Source organism: Furipterus horrens, unplaced genomic scaffold (assembly GCF_987537825.1).
Source record: "Furipterus horrens unplaced genomic scaffold, mFurHor1.1.pri manual_scaffold_3, whole genome shotgun sequence".
Taxonomy (NCBI): Eukaryota; Metazoa; Chordata; class Mammalia; order Chiroptera; family Furipteridae; genus Furipterus; species Furipterus horrens.
In genome coordinates, this window is record NW_028327173.1 from 28,707,030 (window position 1) to 28,720,973 (window position 13,944).

At 56.7% G+C, this 13,944-nt stretch overlaps 1 protein-coding gene across 1 annotated transcript; it reads right to left on the bottom strand.

The window, feature by feature from the left end:
* Positions 1 to 3,675: 3,675 nt before the first annotated feature.
* On the bottom strand, positions 3,676 to 8,469 carry CLDN19 (claudin 19). The gene is made up of 5 exons (XM_090269253.1): positions 8,039 to 8,469; positions 6,733 to 6,897; positions 6,548 to 6,632; positions 4,643 to 4,795; positions 3,676 to 3,817 (listed from the first exon to the last, which is right to left on the bottom strand). The coding sequence occupies exons 1-5, from the start codon at positions 8,259 to 8,261 to the stop codon at positions 3,769 to 3,771; spliced, it is 675 nt and encodes a 224-aa protein (XP_090125379.1). The 5' UTR covers positions 8,262 to 8,469; the 3' UTR covers positions 3,676 to 3,768.
* Between the last annotated feature and the right edge of the window lie 5,475 nt (positions 8,470 to 13,944).

The window sequence follows — 13,944 nt, forward strand, 5'->3', positions numbered from 1 at the left end:
ATATTTACTTATTTGTTCAATCCCATTATATGTAACCAATCTCCGCCCCTGTCATCCAAGGACTCCTAAGCTTTGTGGTGACTGTGTGGGCCACCATGTGACCTAGAGGGAGAGGGGGTGTGTCTCAAGTTTTTAGTTGGTGACACCATAGCATCATGTCAGCCTTTTGATGCTTTGAAGAATTTTTTTATACTTTCCCCAGCAGGAGAGTTGTCCAGAATAAAGTTGCCTGAAATTTCCCATAAATGACACCAAATATTATTTTTAGGTGCTCTAGGAGGGTAAAAGTTCAGGAAGCATGACTTCAGGGGTTGTCCATTCTTTATTTCAGTTTTTCCTAGATCAGGTTTTGTTGAGTCTCCTCCTAATCTTGCCAACTCTAGGCGATATCATAAATTGGCCCACCTTCAATATACCTAGTATTCAAATGATGGAGGAGAACAAGGGATCTCAATTGAAATTCTTGTCTAGAAAAGGAGAGGCACCACACAGCTCTCACTAGTTCAGGCCTGCCTTTTTCCGGGATTCAGTGTGTGCATGAATCACCTGGAGATCTTCAAGTGTCTCTTTCACTTGGTCTGGGCAGACGCCTCAGAGCCCCTATCTCCAGCAAGCTTTCTGATGGTGCCATGCTGACATTGGAGGACTGGGCTTTGTGTAGCAAGTCTCTAAAGCATTTGTCACACTTATCCCGGTGGTCAGCAGGAGTATATTAAGCTGTACAACCCAAAAAACTTGGAGGGATTTTTTGCATTTTATTTGTTTCACTTGCGAATGCTCACACAGAAAAAACAGAGTGAACCCCTAAGTACCAATAGTTGCCAGTCTTTTTTTAAAAGGTTTTAGTGATTTATTTTTAGAGAGAGGGGAAAGGGCGAGAGAAAGTGAGGAAGAGAAACATCAATGTGTGGTTGCCTCTTGTGTGCCCGAAACTGGGGACCTGACCCGCAACCCAGACATGTGCCCTGACTGTGAATCGAACCAGTGACCTTGTGCCCCAAGTGTACTCCCCTCAGTTACTTGGGTGTGCCTCAGGGGCCAAGCACACAGGTTTGTTCCTCCCCAAACCATATTTTTTGGCCTGCCAATGTCATTCCTGGGGAAAAATATTTGCAAATAAACAACAGCAGAGGCTTTAGGATTATACCCTTTGTCTCCTGCTAAATATTTAGCCTTGAGGCTGGGACAGTAAACAGGATCCCGGCCCCAGGCCTGCAAAATTGACCCTGCCTGCAGGTTGGCAGCCCAGGTGATCTTGATGTAGACCTGTGAAGGAGGTCGATTCAGGAGAGTCCTGGGGGGTCAGGTTTCCCAGACTCTTCTAGCTTCTCCCAGAGAGCTTCCCCTCGCCGGCATGCCACCCCGCTGTTCATCAGTGTTAACTGCGTTGCATGTGACGATCTGGCCCTTCACCTCCCCAGGCTCCGGCTTGCCTTCAGGAAGGGTCACACGGAAGCTTGGTCCTGCCTGGCTGTCAGGCCTGCCCGCACCCCGGCATGAGCTTGGCTCCTGCACAGCCTGTCTCTGAAACCCTCAGCAAGCAGCCAGAATGTTCTATCCTCACATCTTCCTACCAAGTCCTGTAACTGCAGAACCTGGTTCTGTCTCATTTCTAACAAGACCCAGAACAGAAGTTAAACCCTTGGACACCCACTTATGAGTAACACTTGCAAGACACTTATGAACCCTTAACTGTTACCCCTTAAGATCCTGCCCCATGTCCTGGATTGAGGGAGACAGATTTGAGCCATGTCGTCTGTCCTTGCCAGTTGACCCGCAAACAAAGCTGTCTTTTCTCAAAAGCTGGTGCCATCATTTTGACTTATATGTGCGTGGGGCAGTGGACCCTTGCTCGGTAACAGTCCTAAGTCTCTGGTAGACCCTGAACCTTAAGACACGACCCACAGTTTCCTGGACAACTGCTTCATGACCAGATAGCAGGGGGTGCTGAATCCCCAGCCCAGGACAGGGGGTCGAGCCTGTGGGCCCCACATCCCACTCTGCTCAGTCAGCAGTTGTGACGGGAGCCTTCACTGCGACGCTCAGATTCCAGGTTCCAAATTCGGTGTTAGCCAGGGCCCCTTTGGCTGTGTGTGACAGAAATCAAACTCAGAATTGTTTCAGCAAAAAGGTGTGTATTTATTGAGAGACTGCAGGATTCTCGTGGAAATGCCTGGTCTCAGGAAAGGCAGAGGGAGGCAGGGCTCCCTTTCATCTTTCCTCTCCTCACCTCTTCTTGCAGGTGCCTTTCTCGCTCTGAGACCCCCTCAGAGTGGCAAAAATGTGGCCCCAACTTGAGGCTTCACAGAGGTGCTGATCACACACTGCAGTCCCTTGGGAGCTGCCTGAACTCAGAGGCCAGGTCCCTCCGAGGCCGATTAGTAGGGATGTCAGGGGTGGAGCCTGGCCATCAGCTCCCCAGGTGACTCAAATGGGCACCCAGAAGCAAGAACCACTGAGTCTTAGCTCTGACACTCAGACGGACTCTTTCATAGTTCTCATTCATGACTTGAGGGGCAGGAGTCCGGGAAACCCATTTAGGGTCACCCTCTGGCCAACCCCTCTGGCCAGAGGCTGGACGGACCTCATGAAGCAGGAATTCACTCCCAAGGCTACTATGGTGTGTGGCAGCTGCCCAGTCAGGGCACCCTGGGAGGTGTCCCACAGCAGCTCTTCTTCCCCCCATTTCTCCCCCTGGAGCCTCAGCGATAGTAATCTCACCCAAGTTCCTCTCTCCGAGTCAAGCTCAGGGAGAGGCTGAGTTCTGTCCTTGGGATTTGTGACTCGGTGAGACGTGGTCACAGGAAGGCGGTGAGGAGGCCAGAATGCAGCTGGCTGAGGAGGGCATCGGGAAGGCAAGGGGCAGTCGTGGTCAGCTCTTCCCACATTAGAGAGAAGGCAGTGGCCAGAGAGAGACTCGGGGTCTGAGAAGTACGTTTGGGGTGGGAGAGGCCTGCCTCTGAGGGAAGGAACTGACCTGAGGATTCTCCCCTTTCAGACTGGGTGGGCTGTTACCTGTACTTCATGACCAAAGCCCGTCCAGCTCTGACTGCTCCTCTGAGCGAGGCTGGAGCTCCGGTCGCAGTCTTGGGCAGCCTCAGGCTGCTCCCTCCCTGCCCTGGTTCTTGGACAGGAAGGTAGCGGGGCCTCAGCAGACTGGGGAAGAGGAATGGTGGGGACAGGAAAGGAGCAGCACCGGGGTGCCACCGAGCTTGGGGCTTCCAAGCTTCCTCAAGATGGTCCTAACGCCTGAGAGGCCCAACGTCCTTCTTCCAGTCCCTTCTCTACTCCACGACCCCCAGAACCTAGCTGGAGGGCCTCCCAGGGACTTTCTCCTCTCCCAGGTGGGCTCCCAGGAGCAGGCTGAGTAACAAGGGTGGGACTGTGTCTCTCTTTAGACCAAGGGCTCCCTGACCCCAGGGCCTGGGCCCAGTGTTGGGCCAGGCCTCAGGATGGGGTCTCCCATCAAAGAGGTCCTGGTGTCAAATGAAGGCTGCACTGGGGAGGTTACTGGGCAGGGGGAAGGAGTCCTGACCAGACTTGGCCATGCTGTATAACCCACGCTGGACCTCTTGCTCCCCATCTTTATGCCCCAAAACCCCACAAAACAGCTCTGACTTCTCTGGGCCAGCCCCCTCCCTGACTATGCCAGGGACAGATCAAATGACACCACACTTGGGCTGCATGTTCACTTCTCTTTCCAAAAAAAAGACAAAACACACAGTCTAGGGGTGGCAGGAAGACAGAGCCAGGCCGGGGACCTGGGCATTACACACCCAGGGGGGCCTTGGAGGAGGCAGACAATTTAAGAAATGGTCTGAAAGTCAAAAGAGAGGAGAGCAGGTTAGTGCGGTGAGCAGCAGTGGAGGAGGGGGGGCAGGGGCTGAGGGGTTCAGGTCCAGGCACAGGGACTGGCTAGTGGGGTCAGACGTGGGCCCTCACAGCAGCCTCGCCCGGGGCCCATTCCTAGGGGTGTTGGTGACACGGTCTTGTCTGGCCTAGCCACCTGTGTGGGTGTCCATGCAGAGCTGGACAGGCTGGAAGAGCTGAGACCTAAACTCAGAGACAGTGGGGCCAAGCCTCTTGGTCTCTCTGAACCTATTTCCTCGTGAGTAATGTGGGGACATCTGTCGTGCCAGCTCTGCCTACTTTATGGGGTGGCTATGAGGAGCCGAGGTCCACAGGGCCCAGCATGGTGTAGACACTCAAGGAGCCCTTGGGTAAGTAAATAAGCAGTCGGTGAAAGGGCCGGCACCTGGACTGTGGGGAAACACGCAGGTGCCAAGAGACTGTTTGGAGAGGCCCATGCTTGCACCTGGACGTGTGCCTGCACATGGATGTGTGTGTGCACCTGGACGTATGCCTGCACCTGGACATACGTGTGCACTTGGATGTGTGCCTGCACCTGGACGAACGCCTGCACCTGTGTGTGCACCTGTGGGCTAGGTCCTATCTCTGGCCTCTCTCTGAGTGTCTGGGTCTCAGAGCGAAGGGTGGATTCCTATGTTGGGGAAAAGCTGCTCAGAGCCCTAACCGAGCTCAGGGGACACCCTGTGTCCTACTGGCACTGCCCAGGGCACTGCAGGGGCCACAGAGTGCTGGGTGGGAGACTGCTGGCAGGGGCTGGTGGGCTCAGACGTACTCTCGGGCGGCAGCTGAGGGGCCCGGCCGGTAGGGCTGTGGGCTGCTGTTGACTCTCTCCGGCTCCGGGCATGTGCAGCAGAGGAAGGAACCCCCCAGCAAGGCCAGGCCGGCAGAGGCCCAGCCCACGAACAGAGCCGGGCCAAACTCGTACCTGCAAGGGGTTGGGAGGATGCCATCAGATGCGGCTGCCACCCCAGCTGCCTGTCTTCACCAGGGCTCCCTAGCCTCGGCCCCGGGCAGAAGGCAGGCGGGGTGTGAGGAGCCGAGACAGGGACCCTCACAGGCCTTGGCAGCCTCTCTGGATAAGCTGGGATGAATGCTCCTCCTTCCTCCGCCCCCCTTCCAGCAGGTGGGCACCACACAGGGTGACCCAGTGCAACCTCGGGCCCTATCCTCAGCCAGCCAGTAAAGGGGGTATGGGAGGGCCCGCAGGTCCCGTCGGGAGAGCAGGGCAATCCCTGCCATCTGCCTCACTCAAGGTCTTGCCCACAGAATTCCCAGCCAGGGCTCCCCACTGCCCCCAGTGGGCGGACCCTTCCACCGGGCATTCCAGACTCTCCACGCCCGGTCCCTGCCGGCCAGCCCGTCAGCCCATCCGCTTGCATCTCTCCATGTCTGTGCCTTTGCACGAGGCGCCCCCTGCTGGAATGTCTCCGTTTTGTGCCTCCTGTGCTCCGGCCTCGGGCCGCGCTAAGAAACTACCTCTCGGAGGGGACTTTCCTAGACCTTTCTGTGCTCCTCCAATTGCGCTGATTCTCACTAGGTGGCCATTCAGTCCCCTGCTTGTTCGGCTCCCGAGGGAGGACCTCGAGGGCAGACAACACCCTATTTGTATTCGTAGGACCCAGGCAGCCTTGGGGGTGTTGAAGGGATGAAGGGACAGTGCCAGCCTGGTATCCCCAAGCTGAGCTGCCTCTTACTTGGCAGGTCTTCATGGCCAGAGCAGCCAGCCTCAGGGAGCACAACGGAGGTCTTATTTTTCTTTCCTCTCCACTCCTCTGCCTCCTCCAGGGAGCCTTCCCAATGGCAACAGCCTGGACATTTTTCTTATCCTCCCTCCCCCTACCCTTCCTGCTCAAGGCCTGTGGGGATGTCTGGGGTTGAGATTGTCCCATTCTCTGCTCCTGGCAGAGCTGAGAGGTGAGGGAGGATCCATGGGGGTCCAGGCCCTTCACAGAGCCCCCTATTGAGTCCCCATGCCCTTGGCCATACTGCCCTCTTATCTCCGACCTACTCTCCACTGCTTGCCTCCTGGCACAAGCCATCTACTGCAAACCTTTGCAACAGCACCCTAATGGCCTTGCCCCTTCACACCACGGCTGGAGAGGTGGTCAGCTGCCTTCCACCTGGACTGGGAAACAGAACCTGCCTATGGCTGCAAGGCCCTCCATGATCTGCCCTCTCTCTTCTCCAGCCCAATCCACCCCGCATCCCATCCAAAGTAACTGCGGCCCCCTGCAGGAGTAACAACAGCTCGGCTTGGCTGAGTGCTCTCCAGGGCCTGGGCACTGGGCTAAGTCCTTTTCCAGCATATCTTATTAAACCCTCACAACCACAGGTTAGCTGGGTCCTCAGGTCCTAGCTCCATTTTACAAAGAGGAAACCCGGCACAAGAAGGTTAAAGAACTAGCGCTGTCACCCAGCCAGCATGTACAGAGCTGGGATTTAAGCCCAGGGCCAGGCACTTAGCTCCGGGGGTGTCCTCCCCAGGCCTCTTGCTCCTTCGGAGGCCCAACCACACCCTGGCTGGTTCCCTGCTCCAGAGAGCTTCTCAGCGACAGCACCTGGGCCATCCCCTGTTTCCCCTACGAAGTACCCTGCAGGATGAAGGCCAGGGGCTCCGGAGGCAGTGGAAAGGGAGGCCCAGCCTGTCCCCTGGCCCAGGCCGTGCCTTGGCACTCACCTGGCATTGACAGGTGTACTTGGGTTGAAGAACTCCTGAGTCACCAAGGTAGCATACCATGAGACTGCTGTCAAGGTGCAGAGGCCTAAGGACAGAGGGGGTGCTCAGCTCTGCCCCCAGTTGGCCACCAGGGCGGGGCTACCTGCCATGGCCAAGGTGGTGGGGAAGCAGCCAGGAGCACTCACCTGCCAAGAGGAAGAGGGCACCCCCAGAGATAGCAATGCGGCTCTTGGCGATGGGGTTGCTGTCTCCGACCCGGGTGCACTTCATGCCAATGACACTGAGGACCATGGCCACGAAGCCCAGGAGCACAGCCACCACCATCAGGGCTCGTGCTGACTGGATGTGACCTGGGGGGCGGGAGGCACTGAGCAGGTAGTGGGAAAAGTGGGTGGAGCCCAGGATGGGAGGGGCTGGGGCAGGAGTTGGAAGCTCCTCCTAGACTGCCACCTGGGCAGGTATGAGGGGCAGAGAAACAGGGGTGAAGCTGAGCTTCCCTGTATAACCCCCCTACCCCACTCACTCTTGATTGCAGGCTCCTCTGGGTGGCATGTGGTGATGGGGTAGCTTGAAATCTCTCATCAGCTGTTTTCTGGCTGGGGATTCCCCTCTGGGCCTGTCCTACCCCCACCCAAGCTACAGAGGCAGCTTCTCCCGGGCCTTTCAGATTCAGCAAAAGGAGGAACTGAGGGAGGCTGAGGCCCAATTCAGCCCAGGTGGCCCTCAGGCAGGGATGCCACCCCCCCCATTGGCCATCCTGATTCTGGTCACCTACCCCTCTGCCCTGTGGGTCACCATGACAGTCATATGCCTGCTGCTGGAGTCAGCTCTGAGCTGGGATGGGGGGATGGGGAGGCAGAGGAGGGGGTGGTCATGGAGCCCAGATGATCTTCCTGGTTTGGCGAGGCAGGGGCTGTGTGATGGCAGCCTGGCTCTAGCCTGTGGGCCATGGGCAGAGGGTGAGTGCTGGGCCCTGAGCCATGAACAGAGCTACACGGTTGCCTGTTTATAAGCCAGATTCCACACTCCAGGAGGAAAAGAAGAGGGACCTGCGGGCCGGAGCACCTGTGTCTGCACATGCGTGTGCATGTGTGTGCATGCGCGTGCATGCACCTGTGTGCCGGCATGCTTTTCTAGCTAGTGGGGCCGGCATGTGCACAAAAGCACATCTGCCTGCAAAGCATGGGGAGAAGTGGAGAGGAGGGTCTTGACTGAGTCTTTCTGAGTGCCAGGCACTCGTATCACCTGACCCTCCCGTCAGCCTGTAAAAGTCGCAGTACTCCCTTTACACATGAAGATACAGGAACACAGAGAGGGTTGGTCAGTGGCTGGGATCTGAACCCAAGGCTGCCAAAACCTAGAGAGCTCCTGCCTGCCATGGGCCACCGGGCTACCTAGGTGATCAAAAGTGCACAGGGCGCGGGGCCGAAGCAGACTGTGTGAAAGCTTGAGCGAGGCCCCCCACCCCCACTCAGCTGGCAAGAGGCCTACCTTCCAGGGCAAGCAGTGAGTCGTAGAGCTTGCACTGCACCTGCCCGGTGCTCTGGGAGGCGCAGGACATCCAGAGCCCTTCGTAGAGGCCCACGGCAGTGATGATGGCGTCGCCCGCATACGAGGACTGCTTCCACTGCGGGAGGGCTGTGCTGGCGATGATGCCCACCCAGCCACCCAGGGCCAGGAAATAGCCCAGGAGCTGGAGGCCCGAGTTGGCCATGGCCCGGGGAGAGGGCTGGGAGTCCCAGAGCTCAGGGCTGGGCCAGGGTCCCTGGAGGGGCCAGGGTGGTGGCCCAGCAGCTGAGCTGCCGGGTGGGGGTGGAGTGCAGCAGTGGCTAGAGGCTAAAATGGAGAGGCAGCAGCCCAGCCACAGCAACAGCAAAGGCAAGTGGCTGGGGCTCTAGAATGCAGGGGGAGGCCTAGGCTCTGGCAAGGCCAGGGGCCCGCCCACAGCAGCCGACTAAGCCAGGGCAGGTCCCAGCAAAGCTCCTGCTCAGCCCCCTGGGGGTGGGGTGCTGGCCGTGCAGCAGGTGGGGGCCACACCCCCACCCCCACCCCCAGGGTTAGACATGGGAGGGCCTGGGAGGAGGGACTCTACTTGTCCTCAGGGCCTTTCCACCAGGGAAACCCCCTTAGGAACCTGGTACAGTGCTCTAAAATTCTCCTAATTCCCCCAAGCAACAACCCTGAGATGACGGACTTTGCTCTTGCATGGCTGAACTGACCCTGGGGGCTTTCTGTCCTCTTTGCCCGTATAACAGAGCGGAAATGGAATTCCAATTTGCAGCAGGTAAGATATCTGGGAGAACTTTTTGGAGAGAGCTTTGAGGCCAGATATGGAGAGACTGGGCTGGGGAAGGGGTGTTGGGGAGAGGGGGTCCTGGGTACCTGGAGGCCACGTGCATCAAAAACAGCGGAGGCCAGACAAGGGAATGTGCACTGTGGGGTCTGAGATCTGAGGGGGGCAGAAGAAGGACCCCATCAAGGCTGGCCAGACCTGGCTGCTGGTCAGCAGGGGGCCTGGCAGAGGTAGGAGGTAGCCCAGACCTTCTGGCATCAACCTGAAGGAAGGCAGACTGTTCAGCCCCGTTAATCCCCTTGCTGGCTAGCTTAGCAGCTCCTGCTGGGGCCGGAGGCACTGAGCACTGGCTCCCAGCTCCAGAACAGCCTAGCAGGGAGGGAGCCGCAGCCTCTGCACATTCCTGGGGTTCAGGCTTCCCCCTCCTCGCACCCACCTTCCCCTCGCTCTCCCACCCCAGCTCAACCCTCTGGAGCAGGGAAATATTTAACTCTCCTGGACCTCATTAGCAATCCCCTCACGTTCTGTTCGCTGTGGGTGCAGGGGGAATGTCGCAACCCTGCTCCCACTCCTGCCAGCCCCACCCCCAGCCACCCCCTTCATCTCCAGGGGCTGCCTGCTTTCGCTGGACCGCACTGGGGGAAGGCAGGATCCTGCTGCTGACCACCCCGGCTTCCTCCCCCACAGCCCCGACCCCCGTCCACAGGGACACGTCCCCAGCCTGCACCCTTGCATTCTTCACGTGGCTATGCAAACGAGAGCGTGCCAGGCACTGCGCAAACAATGGCCACACTGTGTGCCCACCCAAGGCGTGGGCCCCCGGTATGGCCTGGAACTCCAGTCAGTGGGAGTTAGGGGAGCGGCCAGCCCCCTGAAGAGCCAGGGGTGGGTGCTGCTTGGCCTGCAATTCTGAACACGGGGCCTCCTGTGGCCCTTCCTGCTGCAAAGGCCAGAGCCACCTGGATCTGTGTACTTGGGAAGGCCTGTGGGTCTCCAAAATCAAACAGAGGGTCTAAACAATTGTAGAGAAGTCAGTGCTGAGTTCAGATTCTTCTTCCACCATAGACGATGCTGAACCAGCAGGACCGAGGGGAGAGAGGACATTGCCATAGTCGAGAGGGATCACTCCTGGGGACCCCTGAGCACTTGGGGCAGGCCTTTGAGCTTTAATGTCAAGGCCACACAGGAGCCGAGTGTCAGCCACACAGACCCTTGAGATTTTGCTGCAGACTCCATTGAATGTGGGAGCTGAGAGCCAAAGTGCAGACAAGTAACTGCCCAGGACAAAAGTCTCTAGGCTCTGAGGCCTGAGAGGACGTGTGCCCCCAGCCTCCATCCTGGACAACGCCGGAGCCTCTCTCACACTGGGACCCAGAGATGTTTGTGATCCAGACAACGCTCACATCGCCCTCTGAAGCCCTTCTGTGTAGCCCTTCTCTTTGTTATGTGAGGTTTTGAGTCTGTTCTATCAAAAAAGTCCTCTGATGGCCTTCCCTCGCCAGTGTTCCAAAGCCTTTTAGGATTCGGATCCTGCTCCTGGAGTGGAGTTTCCTGCCTGGTGGAGCTCCTTCACCCGGGGCTCCTTCCACCCCAGTGCCTCGCTGCCCGCCCAGCGGCTGACTCCCAGGCATGCTGGAGAGCAGCCAGCCTCCAGTAACCCTAACTAGAAACCACCCTGGGGTGCCACACTTCATGGGTTGAAAAATGCTTTCACATACAAGAAAAGCTTAGGGTTCTAGCTTGACCTCTGCCGCTGAAAGCTGTGTGACATTAGGCAAGTCTCTTAGCTTCTCTGGGCCTGGCTCCTTAACTGAAAAGTAGGACTCATACCACTTGTCCTGTCTGGTTCATGATGGTATTCACAGTGATCAAGTCATGGGTGAGAAATGCTTTTGGAAAATAATATGCCCGAAGAAATGAAAACTTTGTTCCTAAAGCTCCCTCCTGGCTGGGTCCCCCCCTTCTGTCCCCTCATCCCAGTCATCTCATGACTGGCTGAAGACCCACTGCCACCTCCTTCCTGGAGTCCCTGGCAGAGAGAGCAAGCTCTGAATATATACATGTTGATCATTGACTGGTTAGCATGAGGATGGCGTGGTTTTGCCCCCCCACCCCCGCAGTGGAACACAGGAGCCTTTTCCGGGGTCCTGTCCCACTGGCAGTCAGGAAGTTCTGACTCACGTGGTTACCATCCAGAACATTCTCGGAAGTCACCACCTGCAACAAGGGAGGTGGAGCTGGTCTTACTGCCCCCAACTCAGTGTGACTTCCCTGTAGAAGCTCAGGCTGGGAACAGAGAGGACTTGCCTCAGGCTGCACAGCTAGAAAGCAGTGCAGCCAGCAGTGAGGCCACCCTCAGCATCCAGCCTGCCCAGGCGGGGTCAGGCGCCCTGATCTGGGATCCCGGAATGTTCTGCATATTTCCATTCACAGCGCTTGGTGTGTTGTTTACCTTCTTCCACAGGACTGGGGATGGTACGCACCTCAGAGCCCTACTACCAGCCTCACTTCTGTGCCCCACGCCTCACCCAGGATGGGGTGCCCCTTCCTACTCCCAACAACCCTGGGCATAGGTGCTCTCGCTGCCCATGCTGAGAGCTCTGCCCACTGCCTGGGTGCTGGAGACCACGTCCATGTCCACATCTCCCCCGTGTTTGCTGAGCTGCCTCCACCCACCTCGTGCTCCCACAGGCACTGTCTTTTCACCTGGACCCAGCTCCCCTGTGGCTGATGCGCTTTTGCATGTGTGTTACACAGACCAAGCAGTCACAGCTGCGTCTCAGCCTGGACCCTGCCATCTCCTCCTGCTGCTGAGTTGACCTGCCCACGGAATAATATGCACTTTTCCTGGTCCTGTTGCCCTGGAAAACATTTGGCCTTTTGTGAGCTCTGTTGAGACAATCTGCTGTCTCCACGTGGTTAGCATACGTTGAAATGGTAAAGGTCATCTGCTTTGATGTGGAAATTTCTGGAAGACCAGAACCAGGTGGTAGTTTTCTGTAATGTTGAGCACCTACTATGTGCTAAGCATCATGCCACTTGCTTTATGAGCATTCCCTCAGGAATGCTCTTGTGCACATTCAGAGAGGTCAGGACCGTAAACCCAGGTTACCAGGGAGAAACAGACTCAGATCACACAAATCCAGGTGGTGGAAGTGAGAGTCTCACCCACTCAGCATGTGGGTGAAGCTCATGTTCTTCCCACTAAGGTGGTCTTCTCTCCATTGGGTGAGTCACCAGACAAGACATGGGCTCACCAGTGAGGAAAGGAACAGGGACCATCCCTACGGGACATTCTCAGGAGCATTCTCACATGTGGTGCTGTCTCCCAGCTTAAACACAACCGGTCCTTTACTTCCCGGCCCCCTACAGCTCTGCTCTCTGGCCCGTGCAGAGCGCAGCTCCTGAGAAGAGCTGTCTGTACCCACCAGCACCACAAGTTCCCTTCTCACTCGAACTCACTCCAGCCTGTCTTTCGTGCACACCACCTCATCCAAACATCGCTTGCTTAAGTTCTCTCTGATCTGTGTTGCCAAACCCAGAAGTGGATTCTCAGTCCTTCCCTGGCTCACCCTCTCGCAGCAGTGGGCAGCACTGCTCACTCCGTCCTGCAGCTCCCATGGGCTTCCAGCACTTCTATCCCTCTTGGGTGTTGGGCTCGTGACTCTTGGACCCCAGTGTCCTCTGGCCCTGACACCTCCAGCCAGGCTCTCTTCTGACTCTTCCTCTGTCTACACTGACCTCAGTCTCCTGGCTTTGAACACCATCCAGATGGCGATGATTACTCCCAAAGTCACACTACCTCCACCTCTCCCTCAACTCATTTATCTATTTGGTACTTCCACTTGGATACATCATGGGCTCCTCAAACTTCAGCATAATGTGTAAAACCAAACCGCTGGTTTCCATATTACTATTCCCCATGCATCCTTAGGCTGGAACCCTTCTTGAGGCTCCTTTTCCTCATGCCTTCCAACCCATCAGCCACTCCTGTTGGCTCTATAGGAATGGAGCCAGCACCCGGGCCTTCTCACTGCCTTCAGTACTGACCCCTGACCCACGCCACCATCATCTGTCCCTGGGTTACTGCAGCAGTGCCTTTTCTCCATCCTCACCTTTCTCCACGTACCTTCTTCACTGAGGCCTTTCAAATGTAAGTCAGATGCCGTCACCTCTGTGCTCAAAACCCTCCAAGGGCTCATGTCTCACTGAGTCAAAGCCCAAGTGCTCATGGTGGCTGAAGTGGTCCCGAGATTCTGGCTTCATGGCTGACCCCTTCTTACCCACTCTGTGCTGACACAATGCATCCTAGCGGTTCCTTCTTCCTCAGGGCCTCACGTGCTTTCTCTTCTATCTCAAAGGATTACACACACACACACACACACACACACACACACACACATCTCTTACTTGTCTCCTCTACTAAAATATAAGCTCTGGAGGGTGGGGACTTGTTTTGTTTGCTTCCATATTCCTAGCACTGGCACTGAGCTGGTGCTCAATAAACACTGGCTGACTGAATAAATGCGCACTGAGGGCAGGCTCTTAACATCACTGCCCCACAGCATCTCAGCATCTCAGCATCTCAGGCCCAGGCGAGGAGAGGTGCCTGTGGCCAGAAGAGCTGAATCTCCAGTTGCGGTCTTTCTCTGTCTCCTAGAGGCGTGTGTCGTCCTGTACATGGAGGCACTGAGGACCGGGAACCGTGGCCAGGCAGCAGAGCAGGATGCATGTGGCTGACACGGGGCCAACGTGCTGCAGCACTGCTGACCGGCTGCTCCTTGCCAGAGGAGGATTAATAATAATCCCTGCCATTTGTCCAGAGCATTCCAGTTCACAAAGGGCTGTCATATCTGATAGTGCGTCTGGGCCATACAACTGCCCACACGCTGGACAGAGCGAGTACTGTGATCCCCATTATACAGATGACAGCGCCAAGTTCCTCGAGGTTAAGTTCTGATCCGAGACTGCACAGGAAGTGGCTGAGCAGGGTACTGAGCCAGGCCTCCTCGCACTTCATCTATGTCTGTGTCCTGCCCACAGCAACTTTCATCAAGTGAGAGACCTCTGGGACAGGTGGGCATGTTTCTGTTCTCTGAACAAA